This window comes from Lissotriton vulgaris, chromosome 5 (genome assembly GCF_964263255.1).
Source record: "Lissotriton vulgaris chromosome 5, aLisVul1.2, whole genome shotgun sequence".
Classification (NCBI taxonomy): domain Eukaryota; kingdom Metazoa; phylum Chordata; class Amphibia; order Caudata; family Salamandridae; genus Lissotriton; species Lissotriton vulgaris.
This window is the reverse complement of record NC_141693.1, coordinates 267,916,181-267,937,116: the sequence shown is the minus strand read 5'-3', so window position 1 is coordinate 267,937,116 and position 20,936 is coordinate 267,916,181. Positions and strand designations below refer to the sequence as shown.

The 20,936-nt window shown below is 41.2% G+C and overlaps 1 protein-coding gene across 13 annotated transcripts in view; it reads left to right on the top strand.

Moving 5' to 3' along the window:
- The window catches only part of KIF1B (kinesin family member 1B), a 1,388,545-nt gene that overhangs the window by 704,168 nt on the left and 663,441 nt on the right, over nucleotides 1-20,936 (top strand). For 9 of the 13 annotated variants that reach the window (XM_086921355.1, XM_086921353.1, XM_086921348.1 and 6 more), the window contains 2 exons: nucleotides 8,267-8,515; nucleotides 16,366-16,484. In XM_086921355.1, the coding sequence (XP_086777481.1) occupies nucleotides 8,267-8,515; nucleotides 16,366-16,484 (368 nt within the window). The remainder of the gene's footprint in view (nucleotides 1-8,266; nucleotides 8,516-16,365; nucleotides 16,485-20,936) is intronic. The other 4 variants (XM_086921360.1, XM_086921359.1, XM_086921358.1 and 1 more) reach the window with 1 other exon arrangement.

Below are 20,936 nucleotides of genomic sequence, written 5' to 3'. Positions count from 1 at the left end.
CAAGAAAAAGAAGTCAAAGTGTTCTTAGACTTTTCCGTCCAAACGTGTTCTTAGGCCCCACTCCCACACTGTGCCGGCAGAACTGTCAACAGAGCCCCATCTGGACTACCCCGAGTTCCCCCAAGCAATGCCCGACCAATTGAAAGAGTTCTATGATGCCATCTTTGTGCTTCCAACTCCCTCTGATACGCCTTCGGGCCCCCGTGACCCTCTAGGTGTCCCATCCGTTTTACCACCAGTGGTCCCGACACCAATGCCAGCTTGCCCCCTGATCCACCCCTAGATCCAGGCTGATATGGATTCCTTCTTCCACCTTAGCTCCCTCCTTTCAGGCGTGGCTCCACAAAGAGCCTGTTATTATTCCCCGACTCGAAGCTGGTGCCACCTCGGAACCGCTTGATGTCGTTGCTGGTGCTGTCCAGACCCTGCCAACCCCTGGACTACCCGCCACCTGATAGTTTATTCCTCCCTGAAGAGGGAGATGCAGGGAAGGGTTTGGTCCCATGAAGAAGGACCCTGATCTGGCTGAGAACTGGTTCATTTATTTATTTTATTTTATTTCAGTGTCGTGGTATAGCACACAACTCACTCCCAGGAGGAGTATCTGGGCACTGTGCTGATTATGGCAAGGGGAGCATATCCTAAAACAGCCAGGTATTTCGCATCTTTTTAAAGTTTATGAAGTCTGGGCAAAGAAGGAAGAGGCCACAATCACACATTTTATTAGAGAGTTATACACAGACACAACTTCCAGAGTTCGTTTTGGGAGGCAAAGCGAATGCAAAAAATCTCTAAAAATTTGAAAGGGGTGTCAGGCAGGGGTGTGTTCTGGCCCCCTTCTTTTTTGCCCTATATACTAATAATTTGAATGAAGTTCTAGTCCATAAATCGAAAGACACTGCCCAAGCACAGACAACTCCCATCCTGATTTTGTTATATACAGATGATGCGGTTCTGCTAGCAAGAACCCAAATAGCAATTCAAATTCTTATTGCTGAATATATTGCCTTCATGTCTGATTTGGACCTTCCTATAAATAAATCCAAGACTTTTACATTGGCCATGGGGGGAGCTAAAAAGAAACCGATGAGACTCTATCTTGATGGGGAGAAATAGAACAGGTCTCAAGCTTTAATTATCATGGATGGAAATGGTTCAAAATAGGGCAAACCACATGGGCAAGGGTATTGCAGCAATTTTCGGTTTCTCCCAAAAATTGGGCAGTAAGCCATTGCCAGAAATTATTAAAATCTATTTGGCTAAAATGAGATTTATTGCCCCTTACAGGGCTATGATTTGGGGAACAGAGGATATAGAGGCATTGCAAGTGGTGGAAGAAAAATTTGTTAACCAACTATTTTCAGTCCCACCAGCTTGTAACCACTTTATCGCTCACTAGGAAGTCGACTTGCCTTACATTACTGACGTCATCATATTGACCCAGCTATCTCTGTGGCTTTCATTGTGGAAAAGGAATACTGTTGATTTGAATCAAATGATTTAAAAAGATATTATGAACCTAGAACATGCCCATAAAATTCCATGGTTATCCTACGTTAGAAAAACTTTTGCTTCACTGGGTCTAATGCATCTTTATGACATGCCGAGCCTCTGTGAAAGCTTCCCCAAATCAAGGCTAAAAGAAATATTCATTATGAAATATGCATCAGATAGGTGGGATAGATGCAGGGGGGAAATGTCTGTATTGTCTTATTAGGGATTACCACAGTTACATCATCTTGCTCTTTCATACCTCTCTTTTGTAGAGAACACCGGTTCATCTTAATTAGATTTTGATTAAACTTCATACCGATTATGTTAAGGTACCCAAAGAACTTATTCTCACTCACTCAGCTACCTCCATGTCCATGTAATAAGTCAACTCAATTGACTTTACATATACTGTTTTGTTCTTTTTATGCAAAAGAGAGAAAACAATGTATCATTCCTTTGCTGAAGAAATCTTGCCTCCGCTCCCCAACACTTGCCTTAGTCGTGACACAACATTTAGAAACCCTGTACGTTTGCTTTACCATGGCTTCCTTTTTACTAGCCACTGTAAAACCCCATAAGGCGTTTAATGGTATGTCACCCATATTTTAATGAACCTATATTTCTGGTGGACCATGATCACAAACTATTATTGCTACAAGTCACCGACGCTGGCTAGGTTTTCACTGCCTCACGCAGCACTTTATAAATAATATTAAGTCTTTACAGGTCGCACTGAATTTTGGTCTTAACTGTGTTATTACCTCTATTGTACTGTCATCTTTCAATTTATTTTATCTTGATCTAACATGAGACATTTCAAATGTTTTATTCACTTGTCGCAAAATTTTAAATTATTTATTTTAATTTTTGATCTGTACTGTAACTTTACCTTGCGTTCTGCAGCTCGCACTCTATGAAATGTATTATCTATGTACTTTTATGCATTTTAAACAAATGCGAAAAAAAGTTTGAATTGATTGAAGTCAGGGCAAGGGCTAAGATGAAGCACAATTATGTTCCAGTATTTAGGCGCCAAATAAGAAAGGATCAAGCCCCGAATCTTGAAGTGTGGATCCGTGGGGTCAACAGAAGCGCTTGATTAGAGGATCTTAGTTGCCTAGCAGGCAGATAGTGGTTAAGGCGTGACAACAGATAAGCTGGCCAGGCCGTATGCAGAGCATTTTGTGTCCAATACCAGAGTATAAAAACAACCAGCTTCCTGATGGGTAGCCAGTGCAGTTTCCTTAGGATAGGGGTAGAGGAGAAGCGTGCAAGAAGGTTGCAAATCAGCAGCTGCAACCGTATTCTGCACTACTTGTAGCTTGGTTAACAGGGAGTCATTTACTCCTGCCAGTAAAGCAGTCCCATAGTCCAGTCGACTTGTTATGAAGGCTTCGACAATGGTTTGTATAGAGGCATCCCGAAGCCAAGGAATTGTTTTTAGGAGCCTCATTATGGTAAAACAGGTGCCGCATATGGCAGTGACTTGATCTTTCATGGATAGAGACTGATCTATTTTCACTCCAAGATTTTTCACCATCTGCTTGGGTGTGGGGGCAGGACCAAGTTCCACTGGCCTCTAGTCTGTCGACCACAGCTCATCTTCTCGCTGTTGAGTTGGAGACAGTTCTTATTCATCCATACAGCGATTTCCCTCATGCAGCCTAGAAAGTTTCCTTTACTTTGCCTGGATCAGGGTCAAAAGAGATGAGAAGTTGAGTGTTCTCTGCATGCAACACGATCTCCACCCCCGTAGGCTTGAAAAATTTGGGCTAGAGGTCCAACGTAGATGTTAAACAGAGTTGGAATCGAGCATGATCCCTGGGGGACTCCCATATTTAAATTCATCAGTCTTGACTTGCAAGTGCCAAGACAGATGTGTTGAGTACTGTTTTCAAGGAAGTCCCTAAGTCAATGTAGAGCCCTGCCATGCAGACCTCCATTAGGCAGCCTGCGAATTAAAATGGAGTTGGAGACCGTGTCGAAGGTTGCTGATAGTTCCAGTAACACTAACATGACTGGTGTTCCTGCATCCAGAGAGAGCCTGATGTTATTGGTCACAGCCAAGAAAGCAGTATCGGTGCTGTGTAGCTCTCTGAAACCCGATTGCGAGGGGTCTAGGATCTTGGGCTCCTCGAGAAAAGGCGAGCGGTTTATTAACATATCTTTTAAGAGCTTTTGCAAGTAGAGGTAACTGCAAAATCAGTCTGCATCTGGGAAGGACATCAGGGTTAGCTCATGGTTTATTAAGAAGCGGAGATTATTGGCTGCACTTCCATTCCTTAGGTAATTTGACTGTAGCCAGAGAGAGATTGAACAAATCCCTGACTGCAGGTGCCAGATAGTGTGCTATGTTGACTGTAGTCCTAAATGGACCGAAGTCCTGAGGGGAGCCAGATTAAGCTAGAGTAAGCATGCCCAGCACTTGACTTACAGAGCAGTATTTGAAAGTGCACAGGCTAGCCCTGGCATCAGGGTGGGGGTGACTTAAGTCAAGTTACCTTACGGATTGTTCAGGACTTGCTAAGAAGTTCTTATAAATGGTGTTAACCTTTGCTTCAAAAAAGTCGGCTAAGTCTTCACAGATGTTTTGGGAAACAGCAATAGTGGGGGCACAAGGACGAGGTTTTGTAAAGCTATTAAGTGCCTTATATAACTCTTTAGTAGAGTTGCCTGCGTTGGCTAACATGTAGGTAAGATATTCTTTCCGTGCTGCCTTAATCATATTATGATATATACCTAGCCTAGTATGATATTCTGCCTTATCCTCTAAGGATTTTGTAAGACAGCATCTGTGTTTCAGCCATTTACAGAACAACGTTTTTTGACCCCAGATGTTGGACTAACAGCGATCTCTGTTTCTGGAGGAGGTGTAAATAGGTTTTTAGAAAAAAGCTATTTGGTTAAGGGTGGTTGTAAGGGAGTCATGGTAAGCAGATTTAGCCGAATCAACATCTGTGTGGGATTCAAGAGAGGGGGGCCTTAAAGATCTCTTTAAAGGAAGTTGGTGTAACCAGTTTTCTAGGTTTTTTCTAGGGCGTGATGATAAACTTAATTAGTTGATGATCTGACCAAGTAATGGTAAGGGAAGGTTTGCATGTTACTTCCAAAGCATTGGTCAAAATTAAAAATCTAGCACGTTTCTAGCCCAATGCCTGACACTATTTGCTTCAGCCCGATAGTCTCCAGATCTGCGACAAGTTGTGTTACTCCAGGATCTTTGGTGTTCTCACTGTGGTGATTAAAATCACATAATAATAGGAAGTTATCAGAGGCTAGTGCATGTGGTGCAATAATGTTAATTAAAGCCTGACTAAAATATTTTCTGTGTATGTGCCCTCTAATGCCTTTCAACAGAAAGAGAAAATTAAAAATGCTTACCCTGGTTGAGGTGTACTCTACCCTGCAGGCTGGATACCGTTTGATTTATGAACTCTTATAACATCCTGTTTTGCGAGCCCACAGACATTACCGGTTGTTCACAGTGGGCCTCAAGCATTTTCGTTTTCTAAGCACCCATTGGGTGTTCACGAAATTGACAGCAGTGATTACAGCTCATCTTCCGAGGTTGTGGGTTCCAGTCTTCTCCTACCTTGATGACTGGCTGCTGAAGGAGGGCACCACAAACCATCGTCACCCACCTCCAGACCAAGGCAAACCTTTTGCACTCTCTGCGGTTTACTAACAACGTGTCGAAGTCACATCTGACCCGGTCCCACACACTCCCTTTTATCTGAGCCGTTCTGGATACAGTGCAGTTCCGTGCCTACTCTGCCAGAGCAGAATCCAGAATATGTGGGTAATGATCCCAATGTTTCAACTTGGGAGACTGACACTGAAGCTGCTGGGTCTGATGACCTCCTGCATCCTGATGGAACAGCATGCCATATGGCATATACCGTCTCTGCAGTGGGATCTGACGTCTAAGTGGTGGAAGCACCAGGGGAACCTTTCCAACCTGTTCCAGATTTCGAAGGAGACTGCAATATATATACACTGGTGGCTGACGAGCATTGATTGGGTCAGCGGAAGACCACTCTCTCTTACCCACCCATTTTTGATAGGGATGACGGCTGCGCTTCTTCTGGGTTGTGGTGGTCCTATGAAAGAGGTGATGAGTGCCATGTAAAATAGAACAACATAATGAAACATACCAAGGGCTGTTGGCATCCTGTGGTTGACACGTTGCTCTAAGAAGTCTGTTAGGGGGCTGTGACCCACTCGCTTACTGCACAAGTACATAGCATGACCAGTGGGGAGTGGAGTGCTAGCAGCAGCACAGCACTTTACAGTTGTATGGAGATTAAGTGGCAGCAGTTGAGAGTTCTTCTATCTTTGTCCAGCTGTTGGGATAGGTTTGTGGCTGGTGTTCCTCACATCATGTGGACTCCCTTTCTGCACCACTGTTGGAGATGTTGTTGTTTGTTTTCATCTCTAGCCCAGCAAAGCCTTGTCAGGGACACTGCTAAGGTTTTTCTTGCAGATGCTGGACCAACCTTCCCTTGTCAAGTCCCCTTTTGTGACACTTTTCCTGAAAGATTTACAACGTTTGTTTCCTCCTCCCCCTTTGAGATTCCACAATGGGATCTCTATCTTGTCCTCACGTTTCTGATGTATTCTCCCTTTGAGCCACTAGACAGCTGTCCTGTGCAGCTTGTGACTCCCAAAACTGTCTTCTTAATGGCCATTACATTGGCCAGGAGGGTCTTCAAGCACTATCAGTCCAACTTCCTTACACCAGCTCTTTCCCTGACAAAATGGCCCTTTGGATGCGTGCATCCTTCCTGCTGAAAGTTGTCTCACCTTTTCATGTCGGCCATACTATCACTCTGCCTTCCATTTTCAAAGACCATAGAGTGAATGTTCAGCACTAATCGGGTTCCCTGGAGCAAAAAATAGCAAGCATGCGCAGAAGCGGACCATCTCTTGATGGATTGCACTCTACATTAAGATCTGCCTCGTACTAGCTAAAAACCAGCCTCCTGCAGGATTGCAGGCCCATTCCACCAGGGCCTAGGCCTCTACTACTGCATTAGTGGGCGGGGTACCTGTCCTGGACCTCTCCCAAGCCACTATATGGGTGTCACTCCACACGTTCACAAAGCACTACTGCTCGGACAGTCAGGTCTATTGAGAGGTATTTTGCTCGTTTGGTCTTCCAGGATTTTCTGGTTTGAGTCCGTTTACAGGCCCAACTGCGGGGATGTATTGCTTGGGTATCTATTCTAAGGTGAGGAATCTGAGGTTAAAAGTCTTTATCAGGAGAGCAAGTTACTTACCTTAAGTAGTGCGTTTGGTTAAAACTCTAACTGCAGATTCCTAAGCAACCCTCCCGTCCTCGCTGCTCTCTGAACTGGGCTCTTCACCCTGAAAATCTCATTAGATACTGCAGACTGTTGAGAACATTGGTTTTTATGTTCCTCAACGCTTTTGGTGTGGAAATAGTAATAAAAGAAACTGATTTCAATGTGCTGCAGTGGCACTTAAATGAGCACTGTGACATCACTTCTGACATGGCCGGTGTGGAGCTGATCAATGCCATCTACCAGCGCACAGAGGTACTGCTCAGGATTTTCCAATTCAGTCTGACACCTGAGGAATATTCTAAGGGGAGTAGTCTCATTAGATAGTCTCTACCAGAAAAAGCGCTATCAAAGGTAAGTAACTTGTTAATTAATGCCAACCCTGTTCTCCACATCCAAAGGGCATAGGGAAGATTAAAAATGGGGTGACTTGGAGAGTGAATATAGAAGCTTTATGTTCAGTACAGACCATGGGGTTGGGAGGGCAGGTTAAGTTTTAGTTTCCATTCAAGTTGCAGAAGTAATGGGCATTTCTAGAAGGAGTTGAATGGATATGATCTTTCATACCTAATAGTGAGGTATGTTGAAAGACGGTGAGCAGAGTTAGGCTAATTTGGGTTCTCTGTATTAGCTTTCTTTTGAGTTCATGACAATGCTGCTGCTTGTTGGTACAATAAGCTGGAAACATCCCCACTCTGTAGTGGCAGAGTTGAGTTGTAAACAGTGACTCCCTTATAACCTAAAGTGTTTGTTTTGTTACTGTCAGGTGGAAAATATTTGTAAATAAAGCAGAACAATAAATCCTTTGAGAAACCAAATCTTGTCCCAGAAGTGCTGTTTCCTCCTCCTGCCGTCTTTTCTTTCCTTTCCCTTCTGCATGGCTTCTCTATCCCTGCCTTCTCTAACACCACCCCTAGGAGCTTTCCGTGGCTTACTTTTTGATGACCAACACCCTTGTCTGAGACTGTCCCCATTCCCTATTTCATTACACTTCTAACAGAGGTTCTATTGCCACTCTTGTTTGTTTGAAATCTTCCTGAGGGTGCCCTTCCTCCCTTGTGTGATGCACTAACTTGCAAAAGCTTTACTCCAATTGTTTGCTGCTGTACCTCTGCTGCTTGCCTTCTGTCTCAGTTTAGTTATTTTACCCATACCACCACCCAGTATTTCTTTTTTACCTATGTTGATTTTGATTTTTCGGTATTCACCTTCCATGTCTTTTGAATGGCAGTCCTCCTAGCAAATCCCCTTGCTTTGCCATTTTATGCCGTCCCTCCAACAGACTCTTCTTCCATTGCCTGTCAGCTTTCCCACTGGCTTCCATTGCTTCCGCTTTCCTGGCTGTCTTTTTCTCCTTAGTTCTCAAAGGTGCCTTTGTGGAAGTATGTCTGCTTTCTCGGTCAGTGAGTCTCTTCCTGCTCCTCTTCCTGCCTTCTGCTAACCAGAATCTTCCATTGAATGATATCTAGCTCCCCTATTTTCCACGGCTGTGTGAATGAACGTCTTGCTGATCGCACGCCATCCCCCACCTTTTCTACTGCCGACTCGGACATCACTGAGCTCGCCGATGAGCAGCAGGACGAGATGGAAGACTTTGATGATGAGGCCTTTGTGGACGACGCAGGCTCGGATGCTGGCACAGAAGAGGGGTCCGACCTCTTCAGTGATGGGCAGGACCCGTTTTACGACCGCTCTCCCTGGTTCATTTTAGTGGGAAGGTTGGTGAGGTTACTGTGAGAATGGCCAAAAGGGACCAGCTCTTCCTGGGTTTCTAAAAACATAATCTCTTCCTTGCCGACAATAGGTCTCTCTAGTAGATTTTGGAGACATTGGCAAACCTTGTTCCAGAAGCATTCATCTCTCCCAATGATTTTTAGAATTGACATGTGAAGGAAGTCGGTTACCCAAATAAAAACAAGTCTTTAATTGGTGTGCATAGTTTCCGAGGTCTCAGATTGCAGTAGTGCGGAATTGGAAGCATGGGGCAGACAGGGGAATCTAATATATATTTAGAGTATACTACAGATAGGGAAAAAAGTCTGAAAAAGAGGAGAAGCAGGTTTTCTTTGCATCAACAGTTCTTGTCCCAGGGTTTTTCGCTCCTCACATTTAAATGATCCTTTCAGGCTCTTTTCTGGAGGTCCTTATTTACGAAGTAGGTGGTCTCTTAATGAGTTTAAATTCCCATGGCAGTGGTGGCACTTGTTTCGTGTCCCATCTGTCATATTGTGAGTGGTGCTTGTGGGAACTTTTAGCAAGCCTACAATAGAGCACCATCTTTTGCAGAGCCACAGAGCCCTGCCCACTATCCCCACTGTGGTTCTCAACACGCTTCTTTGCTGTCACTTCATACTTAGTATTCCACTCCACTGAATAACCTATGCTGTTGCACTTCCACCTCCTGTGTTCTTAATATGTTTTAGACACCTTTCTACTTCTACCCTTATTCTTTTCCTGAGAATTATAAAGGGTGCTGTGTGTCTCTGCTTCACTTCTCATGTATACTCTCAGCTAATTTTCGAGATGAGACCTACTGGGTATAATAGCAAGGAGGAGAATGTTCATAACTAAGCTGCTCGGACTGTTGACCTCTCCACGATTCATGAGTGTTCTAACCATTGGGCATGCTGTGTCTGAATCAGACAACGACTGGACCTTCTTTCTCCTTTTACCAGACACCCCAACCAATCTTTTGAAGAATTCATTCTGTCATTCTCAATATCAGAAGAGCTTGTCCCTTTAGTCATCTCTTGTGGCATGCTTTGGGCAAGGGAGGGTATTTTAACATTTGGACTGAATAATAGTGTGAATTAATGGGCATTTGGAGTATTTTTCTCAGTGGGTGGTAGCTGGTTAAAGACCTGCTGTTCAAGTCTTAATTCAATTCTGTGTTTCAGTCACACACAGCTGCCACAGTCATCTTTAGTTACTTTTTTGTTTTTTATTTGGTTAAATAAATTATTTTTGTGTCTGCTAAATTTCATTTCTGTTTTTGTTGCAAGTATGCCATTATACCTCACCAATCTTTCTGCTATTCCCACCCCCTTATAGGCCTGCTTTCAGTCTGCTTTGAAAAGTGGTGAAGTGAAATAGTGTTTCTCTGGAGGGATGGGCACTGACACTTTATCTGTAAACCTGGTACAGACTTTGCCTGTCCCTTTTTAGCCAGTACTGATAGTCGTGGTATATGTGAGTCCAACTGAAATGAGACTTAGCTTGATGTCAAGGCTTGTGCATAGGACTGTCCTGCAGCTCTCCTCCACTCATTCCCTACCCCCATGGTTCTGCACTGCAAGAATATTGTTTCTGTATTCATATATATGCATGTGTATTTATATTCTAGATGCCTTATGGCTTCACATTACAGTTGATCAGATTATTGAAGCAAAGTCGACATTCCCATTCCTGAGAGGGTCATAATTCAAAGGGAAGCAAATAGGCCATTGTGGATCTTAAGTTCGTCCTGCAATAGAATGTTGGTTTTTACAAGTAGTTCCCTTGACACTATTGAAAGAAAGCTCTTTTTGACTTGAAAAAGGCTGAGAATAAAGGTTGCTCTCTAGCAAGTCGAGTTATGTTGTATATGGAATGAACTCCCTTAACTAGCAAGAAACCATGCTAGTACTTGATTTAGTTATGCAATACAGATAATTATCAGTTGTATCCTTTGAACAAAGCCCATGAAGTGTATTTATGTTGTCAGTTTTAGGAAACATCATTTGGGAGTTGTTATTGGCATAATTCGGACTTGGCAACGGTGTCAATAATTTAAAACTGGACTTCACTTCATTAGTAACTTCATTAACCACATGCGTGCGGGGGTTATTTTTGCGCTGTGTGGCTCTTTCCAAAAGCCGCGTTACATGACGAGCTCATCTCGTGATCCGCACACGACCACCGTGGCTGATGATGAGTTGAGCTCGTCATCAGCAACGAAGGGGTTAAGGTGAACTGTGCAAGTGTGTTTAAGTGCAAGCGAGGTAGTCTAGCTGCCTTGACGTCCTTTACTCTGCCGTTGTCAGTGATGCTGTGTGATCCAATGTCATGATGACAGTTTGGGCTAGGTGGGGAATTTGGGTTACTGGCACATCCCCTTCACTTGCTTCAGAAGTGAACTAAGACACAAAATAGTAGCACAGCCACGACTGTTTTGGCAGAGAGAACCATTAAAAGCACAGAACACTTACTGAAGAGCAAGAAAAATAACATGAATTACACCTACTGGAGATAAATAATAGCAAATTGCTTGATGGTAAAACACAATCAGTCAAGGCTCAGAGAACTTGAGTAACTCCGACTTAATGAAAGAAATGCCTTGATTTTAAACGAGCCTGATAACCAGACATCAGAGAGTCTCTGATTTTAAATAAAAATTAAGCACATCAGCTTGCAAGCAAATGATAGAATGTATGGTGATTTAGAATGCTACTCATCTGGGTAAAATACTGAGACCGGGAACAGATCCATCTGGTGCCAGTGTCAGACGGTGTCTGGATGCTGCCATAAGATGGACCTCTAATAAATATAATTTTATTGATCTGGCAACATTCGTTCAGTTATCAGTGCTGTCAAAGAAGCCAGGATTCACACCAAATTTAATAGGTGCTAAAGAGGTCGTAGAGAATTGGCTGATCTGAGCTGATTAGAAAACTGAATAATAATAATCCTGTAAAAAGAACCTAAAATGAATTTGCAACATTAACGATCTGATATCTTTTTACCCCATTTGTTGGTTTGAAGTGTGAATGAGCTGCCAAGGAGCAGGAAGCCAGGAAACCATTAAGGCATTGGAGCAACCATTTATTACACGTAATGCATACCCTCTGAGTCCTAGAGCCCGCGTTTTGTTACAAAGAACTACTAGAATATAGCGTAGACTGCATTTTACCAAAAGGCCCATTAAAACCTAAGAAATTCAGCATAGACTCAATATGTTGGTAGTAAAGGAAATGGATGCTTTTTAACAGTAGAATGATGACGGAAAAGTGAGCAGAAACAAGTTATTGCCTGCTTCTATCTCCCCTTTAATTCTGAGAAATAAAAATGTTCATTCGTCCATTTAGTTGTGAATACGTGTATTGACAAGTTATTCTGCGACTATGACTGCTGCAGTTACCACATCATTGTCCAGAATGAGGCCATGGCCCAATCATACACCCTTAACGTTCAATAAGTTGGGTTAGTTCGACAACTTTGTCCAAGTAAATCTCCTCCAACCAGTTTTATTTTCTGCCATTCAAACATTAAAGTCTGTTGGACTTTTCGATCATCAGCACACCTTTAGAAGAATTACTGCTTAGATGGTACAGTTTATTTGTATCCACTTATTGTGAAGGCTATTGTGTGACCTGATGTCCTTTTGATTATACCTTAAAGCCTGATAGCTTGGATAGTTCGCTCTCTAAATGGTGAAAATTAAGAAGCAAATTGAAAACTGTTTTGCAGAAAGTGAATCCTTTAAAAAAGAAAAAACAGACTGTAGTCAACTGTATACAGGTATTTTCAGATGTATCCTATTTTCATAGGTGTTCATTAAAATGACACTGTCCTGCCAATATAAACTGAAAATGTACCTTCATTAAACATATAGAGTAAAATGCTGGTTGGCCATTCCTCAGTGCCAAGAGGCTGACTCTCAAATTGATAATGACCAAATAAATTGTGAAACAAGGATAGCTGCTGAAGATTACAATAAACTTATGTTTCCAGAACTTTGCTGAGGATAGAAACTGGACTACAGCCTTGCAGTCTTAAATGAGGAGAAAGTTTCCTGGTGTTGCTGTAATTTAGCTGCTGGTTTCTCACATACATACATACATATATTAGACACCTTTGCCGACTTGCACAATTTAATAAGTCATTTATTGTTTTATGTTTTAATGAATACAAACAAATTACCCTTGTTGACATCAGAAGTCTGTTGTTAAACAAATGATGTGATAGCTAACCCCTGCAGTGCCCTTTGACTTGGCGCCATCAGATATCTTTTTCTTTTCATGGTGCTCTGTCTAGGAATTCAGTAGCTACAAGATTGTAGTTACAAGTGTTCCTTCCAGATCCTCATGACCATACAAACCAGAAAGTTAGATAAATTAGGGCATCATTATTATGCTTCACTTGAGATGAGAGTTTCCAGGGCTACTTATCTTTAATATTGTAACAGAATAAGTAATTTGCATGTGCCACAGATGTGTGAGCCCGAAGGTTACTGTGTATATCCACATCATATCTATTTTGCTGATGTGTCCTTGTCATACTATGTAGTGGATTAATTAAGAATAGGGGTGTACATTGAAAAGAGGAAATTGCTCAGGTTTGTGTTTTTTAATGGGCACTAGGTATTTTAAAAATAAATAAGTGTGGAAACCTCCTAATCTCTCGGGTATTTTACCAGTGTTCTTATGGATGCGATTGTGCCTGAACAATTCGAAATGTCTGCTTGTAAATGAGCTTGCTATGTAACCTGAGAGATTGTAGGATTATAAATGTCCTATTTTCATCACTGAACATTGAGTTCTAAATGGACTGGGGTACACAAATGATGAGCTCCACATTCTCGAAAAATCATGCTTTTGTGTTTGTTTTGACCAGTGATACCTAGTTGAATGTTCTTTAGTCAAGCTTTTCTGATCTACAATGGCAGAATTTTTTGCTGAATTCCTATTGTGTCTTTTATGTCCTATTCAGACTGATATTTCTTCAGCAAGTCTTTATTTGGGTCGTAAAATTAGGATACATGGGCTTTCTTTGTGGACACTTCTGATTCCAGGTTCTTTAGCTGTATTTTCTGGAGTCAGAAACAGTGAAGATGTAGTACATTGAATGAACAGGAGATGTTTCTGTGGTAGAAGGTTCTAAAGAAGCTGATGGTGTTTGGGTTGGGAATAAAGAGTAGGAAGACGTATTTTGGTAGACGGGGCAACGGCATAGGTAGTTACAGTGGATCATTTCACAGTTCGTATTTGATTTGGCAGGAGCAGTGGATCTTTGTTAGAGGGGCAGTGGGGGATAAAGATTCCTGATGTCAATATAAAGGGACAGGATTTTCATCTGAAGGAAGATAGTGAAGTATCGGAGGTAATGGAGTACAGCAAGGAGTCAAAGCTGTATTTCAGTTTGTTTGACGCTTTCATATTGAGGCTAACTGAGGAAGGTCTTGGGATTTCCTGGCAGGGCTGCCTTCCAGGGAGTAGGTGTTGACACAAGCATGCTAAACGATGACAGCACAATGTTGGTTCAGGTTTCAGGGTGAGTTAAGAAAGCACAGGCAGTTTTGGATGAGGTAGATTGAAGGAGCAGATCGTTCTTTTGGTAAGGACCAAGCAAGGGCACAGGGTTCTTTGTTGGATGAAAATAGTGTTGTATGTGAACTGGCTGGTGGAGCAGGAGAATGAGTGAAGTTGTCACTCTACCTTTACTTATGTACTGCAGACGTAGTACATTAACACCACTTAGGCCAACTCAGTGTTCTTTGCCCCACTTTCCACTCTGTCGCAGACTGAAAGACAGGAATACCCTTTTATTGTATTCTTTTGTTATGTTTGTCTTCATTTTGTTATTGTATATTGTTTATTGACATTTAAGTAATACGTCTTATGATTTTTTTTATTTGAGAACTGCCTTTTTTCCTCTGACACAACGTTCAAGTTCACATTCTTTTCACAGGATTAATCTTGTTTGATGGGTTATGAATACTGAAGATCTAGAAATGCAATGTGATGTCTCCACTTATGTTTTGATTTTGTGACCACACCAGCACTGCACATTTGTGACCTTCTGAAATACCTCATGATCGCTGCTCGGTGTGTCTTATCCTATTTTCCATATCATGTGAACATGGCCAGTTCTAACATCTCATTGCCCCCAATTGTAAGTTGCTAGATCTGTAAATAAGATCTATAGTTGGTTTATAACACTAAGTAACTACTATATGTGTTCAGCAAGCTTTCATCATCATCTGTTGAGGGTTTCATTTCATTTTGTTTGTGCATAGGTCAAGGCAAGGGGCACCATATACAAAGAGTTTCAAGTTTACTTATGGGAGTCAAAACATTAGATGGATGGAAAGTGTAGAAGACATGAAGATACAAAATTTGCTCTTTTGTCTCGCCCAGATAAATGATAAATATCAATGAGCAGATGAACAGTGTGCTGATATTGTTACTATTTTTTGATGGAGAAATGCCCCTTAACGCATTGGTGTGTAAATGATTTAAATGAAAGATGTAGTGTTATCAAAGGCTGGGCGGAACCTCGTTACATAATAGTATATGTAGTTGGATGGTTTGTGCTAAGATTTGAAATGAGTCAGCAGTTTTTGAGGACAAGAGTTCGTGGTTTGGTCCAGTGTGAAAATCAAATAACGTCTTGTTTGAAAGTAGTCACGTTAATATTCTCTATTAATGACAATAGAAGCAATTGGCACTTAAGGTGTATTGTGAAATCCCTATTTGATTATAAGAGTAATAGTGAGGTGTTTATAATGTATGAATTTGTAATATGAGGTTAAGGTCTGTGTGTTGGAAAGTGTGATAGAGGTTATGTGGAGCATATGCGGTTGGGAGGTATAGTGACTTGTGAATTTCTGTTTAGCATGAAGAAGTATTGGGTAATAGAAATTCCTGTAGATTTGTTTGTTTGAAATCTGTATGGGTTAAGAGACATATTTTGTTCAAATTTGTATGGCAGGTGAGTGCATGACAGAATCTTGTTGTAAGTTAGTATGAAAATTAAACCAACTAAGAAAAGCACACTATCTCAAAAACGACATTTGTTAGCAACACTTTGTAACAAACTGACATATGTAGTACATAGCCGAAGCGCTAAGCAGCGTGTTAATCTTGAGTTTTTTTTAATCAACAACATTTTGTATTTTGAATTTAAAAATCTAAGCATGCAAAGTGATGTTGGTCAAAAAGGCGTGACCGGCTGAAGGTGTCAAAGAAAACATGGTACATGAAAATTGACACATACAAGAAGAATAAAGACATTGCTAAAGGAAAACAAAACCATACATTATAGATCCGTAAAAATAATTAACCTTATTTTAACAAGCTAGGGTACATTTTTTGACTTGCAGTAAATTGTGCAATTTGCATACATTAAGTGTTTTGTTGATTTTAAGCACAATTACCTAAGGTGTGTAAGTATGAGGGGCCCTTCACCAGACATCTGTTGAACATGAGCACAAGCATTCACTGTCCATGGAGGCGATCTTCACTGAAATCAAACCCTCTTCCACAAAATTATCAGGACATATCACTACCAGCAGTGGCATGGTGGCGTTTGCTTTCTAAATCTAATAAAGTTTCATACTCCTGTCATCTAGTAGTTCAGTCTGGAATTGTATTTGTTTTTCTCTCTAAATTTGAAAAAAAAAATTAAGTGACAATCGTGAACTTGTCTAAAATATAGCTAACAAATGAGGTTTAACCAGACCCTAGATTTGAACTTAAGTCTGGTCATAGCAGTAGTTACAATGTTAGGCTTAAATAGCTGCTGTTTTCTCTTCTGCTAGTAGTTGGTCTCATAATTGTCAATATTTTCTATCTCTTCCTTCCTGTAACAGAGCATTTGTATACCTGAGTAACCTACTCTTCCCAGTGCCTCTAGTTCATAAAGTGGCGGTTGTCAGTGAGAAGGGTGAGGTTCGGGGATTTCTGCGAGTGGCGGTGCAAGCAATCTCAGGTAAATTATTGTTTTGTTTTTGGCATTTGTCTCCTCTCCTTTTAATTTACTTGTTTTCTATTTTTCCCTCCTCTACTTTTTCTAAGATCCTTACAGGTAAATAAATAGTATAGGAGGGGCGCAGTTGTAGTGTTTTATTTTTACATCCTTGACTTCACAAGCATTTTGCCTTGTATATACATACTTGGAATAATTCACGCTCATAACATTGGCATTTTTTAGGTAATTTGGCATAGCGGTTTTAACAAATTTTAAAAAGTAGCTCATTCACATCATTTGGACTTTCCAGAAGTTGTGAGTGAGCTTATGGATTTATAGTATTAAAACCTCCTTCTGCAGTGTAGTATCTTCACCGACAGTCATAAATACTAAAATTATTCTGTGCCATTTGCTTTGGTTTTTAGTGCAGATGCTTTGATCATAGAAAATAGCACAAGGTGCCAATGTCCACAGTATCAGTGTTACCCCATAGCAGTCTGTCGGAGACTATATTTTTCCTGGAATTGACAAACCAGTTTACCAAAGTAGCATTTTTAAAATTACATTGCAGCATCTTAGATACAAAGGAGGGTTAAAATATGCAGTGTGAAAGAAAAAAATGCAGCTTGTTAGACTTCCATTGTAAATAGAGGCCTGTCCCTTTAGGGGTTCCAAGAGATTCCTCTACCCATGATGCACTCTTCTGGCACTTTGCCTCCCCCACTTAGTTCTTTTTTCCTGCTCCTGTGAGAAAACTCAGAGTTAGTGAGAGGTGTTTTACTACAGGTTTTTTCTCCAATAAACTATTCTGACAATATATTTGAGTTTCACTCAAACATTTCTAATATCTCCCTGGAACACAGAATGCCTTCACTGTCTGATAACTGCCCTCTAAGAGTAAATGAAAGCTGGTACATACTCCTACAAGGTCTGTGTGGTTTGCCTTGCTCCATCACATATGGTAAAAAACTGCAGTATCTGCCAAATAATTTCAAAGAAATACTCTGAAGGACTGGGAGGACATCTGTTTTCAATGTATACTTCAGAACATGAAGCCAGAGAGGCAAAAAGGGAAAATAGTCTGGGTGAGGCAGCCTCTCAGTCATCCCTCCCTAAGGTGTTAGGCTGTGATAAGGACTCCCCAAGAGGGAGATCTTCAGTGAAAAGGTGGCGTAAAGTAGTTGATCATCGATGTCGCAATTATAGATTTCATTCAAAGTCGACATAGACTATGGCCCTCAAGACATGTTCGTGATCTAAGGTGGGTTTAACACCTTCCCACCACAAGCATAAAGGCAAGTGTCTTTGACGTCGAAGATACTGGTATCAGAGACCTGAATCTTCATCATCGAACTCCTTCGCTGTCGTGATCTCAAAAGCGAACTGTCTGTCTTCGTCGTCGAGAAACCAGCATTCAATGTCCTCAAAGCCATCACTGCTTACAGCCATGGTGTGTCTTTCAGAAGAGCAGCCTGGCTTCGGCTAAGATCTTGAGGCCAAAGGGCTACTGCAGATGGCCAATCTTCTATTTCAAGGCACATATTTGTTCGGTCAGCATGTGGACGAGGGGATGCTGATGATGAAAAATGAGACTGAAACCCTGGCTGCAATTAGCATGGAAAAGAAGAAAGGGTTCTTCAAGTAGCAATTCAAGACCAGGGAAAAGAAACTTTAGTAATGCAGGGCTCAGTCCCCTCACTCGACCTATCAAACATACCAGCACTATCAACAAGGGCAGATGTACCAATATCAGAAAAAAACAAGCAAGATCAAAGACAACCACTTCAAAGTTGTCAACACCCAGAAGGGAAAGACAGATAGGAGGCTGTGACAGCCTTTAACCCATATACCTCTGTGATGGTAGACCACTCTTCTGGTGGGAAACAAAGGACAAGTGGCTGCTAAATATTGTATCTCATGAATACTTTCTTTATTTCGAGGCAGCTACACCATGTCTGCCAGCAAAGCCAGCGTCAAAATACTAACTCAAAAAGCTAAGTAAAACAACGTCCCCTACTTTTGAAAACATTTATAAAATTGTTCTGCTCTGCCAAAAAGTATTTAAAGATACATTTTTAAAATGAAAAAGTAAGCTATGAAAACAGTCTGTAGATTCATTCTGGACTTGTGACTCCAAACAAATATATGAACAAGTAAGGTTTTGCATATAGGAATTACATCAAATTATTCCCCATCTAAAACAAAATGATCAGTGTGTTCCATAGAACTTCAAGGCGCATACTTCCACATCAAGGATGTTCTTAAAGTTCGTTTTTAAGTCACCAGCATTAACAGTACTCATTAGACAGTCTCCCACGTTTAACCTGAATTTGTCACCACAAATATTTACAAAATGTATGACAGTAATAGCCACTCACTTAAGGAGGTAAGGGATATACATATACCCCTATGTGAACATCTGGCTTCTGAAGGTAAACAGCCAACAAAGGTGAAATAAAGACCTCGAATGAAAATTCAGGTTATTAAACAACCTAGCAGTTCAAATAAATGACCAGAAGTCAAACTTAGTCCCAGTTCAAAGCAAAGACTGATATACCGGGGGCAAACTTAGATGTCTAAAAGGAAGAGCTCATCCTTCAGAGGAGAGAGTATTGTCCATTCTGAACTATAGCAACACTCTGAAAAAAGTACCCAAACCAACTGCAAGAGAGATAACATCACTCCTAGTTACTGTAGCATCTTTTATCTGCATTTTCTGGAATACAAGGTTACAGATAAGGCCACTCCAACAGTGAGTGGAGGATCAATGGCATCAGAAAAACAACAGTTAGGAAGATCGGATACTATCAATGGTGGGAAGATAGTCCTTGAGTTGGTGGTGTGTCAGAGGCAACCTGTTGCAGGGAGTTCTTTTTCAAAAAGAGAATGCTGAGCAAATATTTGTCACAGACATATCTCTCATTGGTTGGGGAGCCCCCTCACCCCCTCCCCAGATCACCTCTGCATCCAGTGTTAATAAATGGAAAAGACCATATAAACCTGTTGGGCCTCGAGTTATTCACCTTCCATCTGGGGCCATCGCCCTCTCCGGAATGGACATTTAACTTAGTACTTGCGCAATTGATGATACAGCCCTTTGAACCAATTCACAAAGCTGAGCTACAATTTCTGACTTGGAAAGTAGCTCTTTTCCTGGTTCTTCTCGTGGCTCCCACTTTCACGAGTAGACTGAGTGAAATCCAGGCTTTTACCATCAAAGAACCATTTCTGCATTTCACAGATAATTATGTGGCTCTGCGACAAACCCAACTTTTATTTCAAAAGTTCTGACACAGTTCCATCTTAATGGACCAGTCCTACTCCAATCATTTTTCCAAACACATCTACGCCAGCAGAACAAGCGCGGCATATGCTAGACTTAAAAAGATGTCTCAAATTCTACCTGCAGAAGACTAAGGACATAAGATGGACTGATCAGCTACTGGTGGCTTATGAACAGGGCCATGAAGGAACAGCAGTTACTAAGGCCACTGTCACCAGATGGGTCTCGGCAGCGATCCAGTTCTGCCAGGACAAGACTAACAAGCCCTTCACAAGAAGAATTAAAGCACATTACACCAGAGCAGTGTCCCATCTGCAGCTCTTTTTTTGCGGAAATAGTGCTAGACAAGATTTGCTGTGCCTTGCTGCAACATGGAAAAGTTTTCCCACTTTCACGCATCACTACAGTCTGCAGCACACGCAGTATGAAGATGCAGCTGTGAGCCAAGCGGTACTGCGTCATTTCTTCAATTAAGGTGGATCTTTTTCTAGTAAAGAGGAGTATTATACATTCTAATTTGAAGAAATTGCTTAGCATTGCTTGAGTTTGATTTCATAGATTTTATTTCTAAAATGTATGAGATAGAAAGGAGGTAAGAGTCTTAACCAAGATTCTTGTTTGCAGTGGTAACCTAATTCTTTCTGTTAAGGTTTGTAAGCATTCCATTGAATTCCTCATGTACGTAGCATGGTATAGTTGTCTCATGCAGTATGTTACACAAGTGATGAATTTTATGGGATTGGAAGAGTATTTTGATACTTGCAAATGTCACTGTTTTGATACACTGACTTTATGTATTCATATTTTACAAGTCTCCCTCCATCCACCACCGACAGTACGATCTTTAGAATACTGCTTGCTATTCTGATTCAAGCATGTGAATCTATGAGAAATACCCCAATACTAGATAAGAAAATAAGTTACTTACCTGTAACTGCAGTTATCCAGTATTGGTATCTTTCATAGATTCACATGCACCCCACCCTCCTCCTCATAGAGACTTCTCTCTTTAGTCTTGTGGGATTCTAGCTTCCCACTTGTTCTCAGAAAATCTAAGGGAATCGGCCTCTGCTGAGTGTTCTAGAGTGTGCTGATTGGCTGTGTTCAACATTTTTTTTTTTTTTTTTTAAAAAGGACGTAGGCTATCAATAACATGGCCTACGGCCATTATAGTCTATAATGTTTAACTA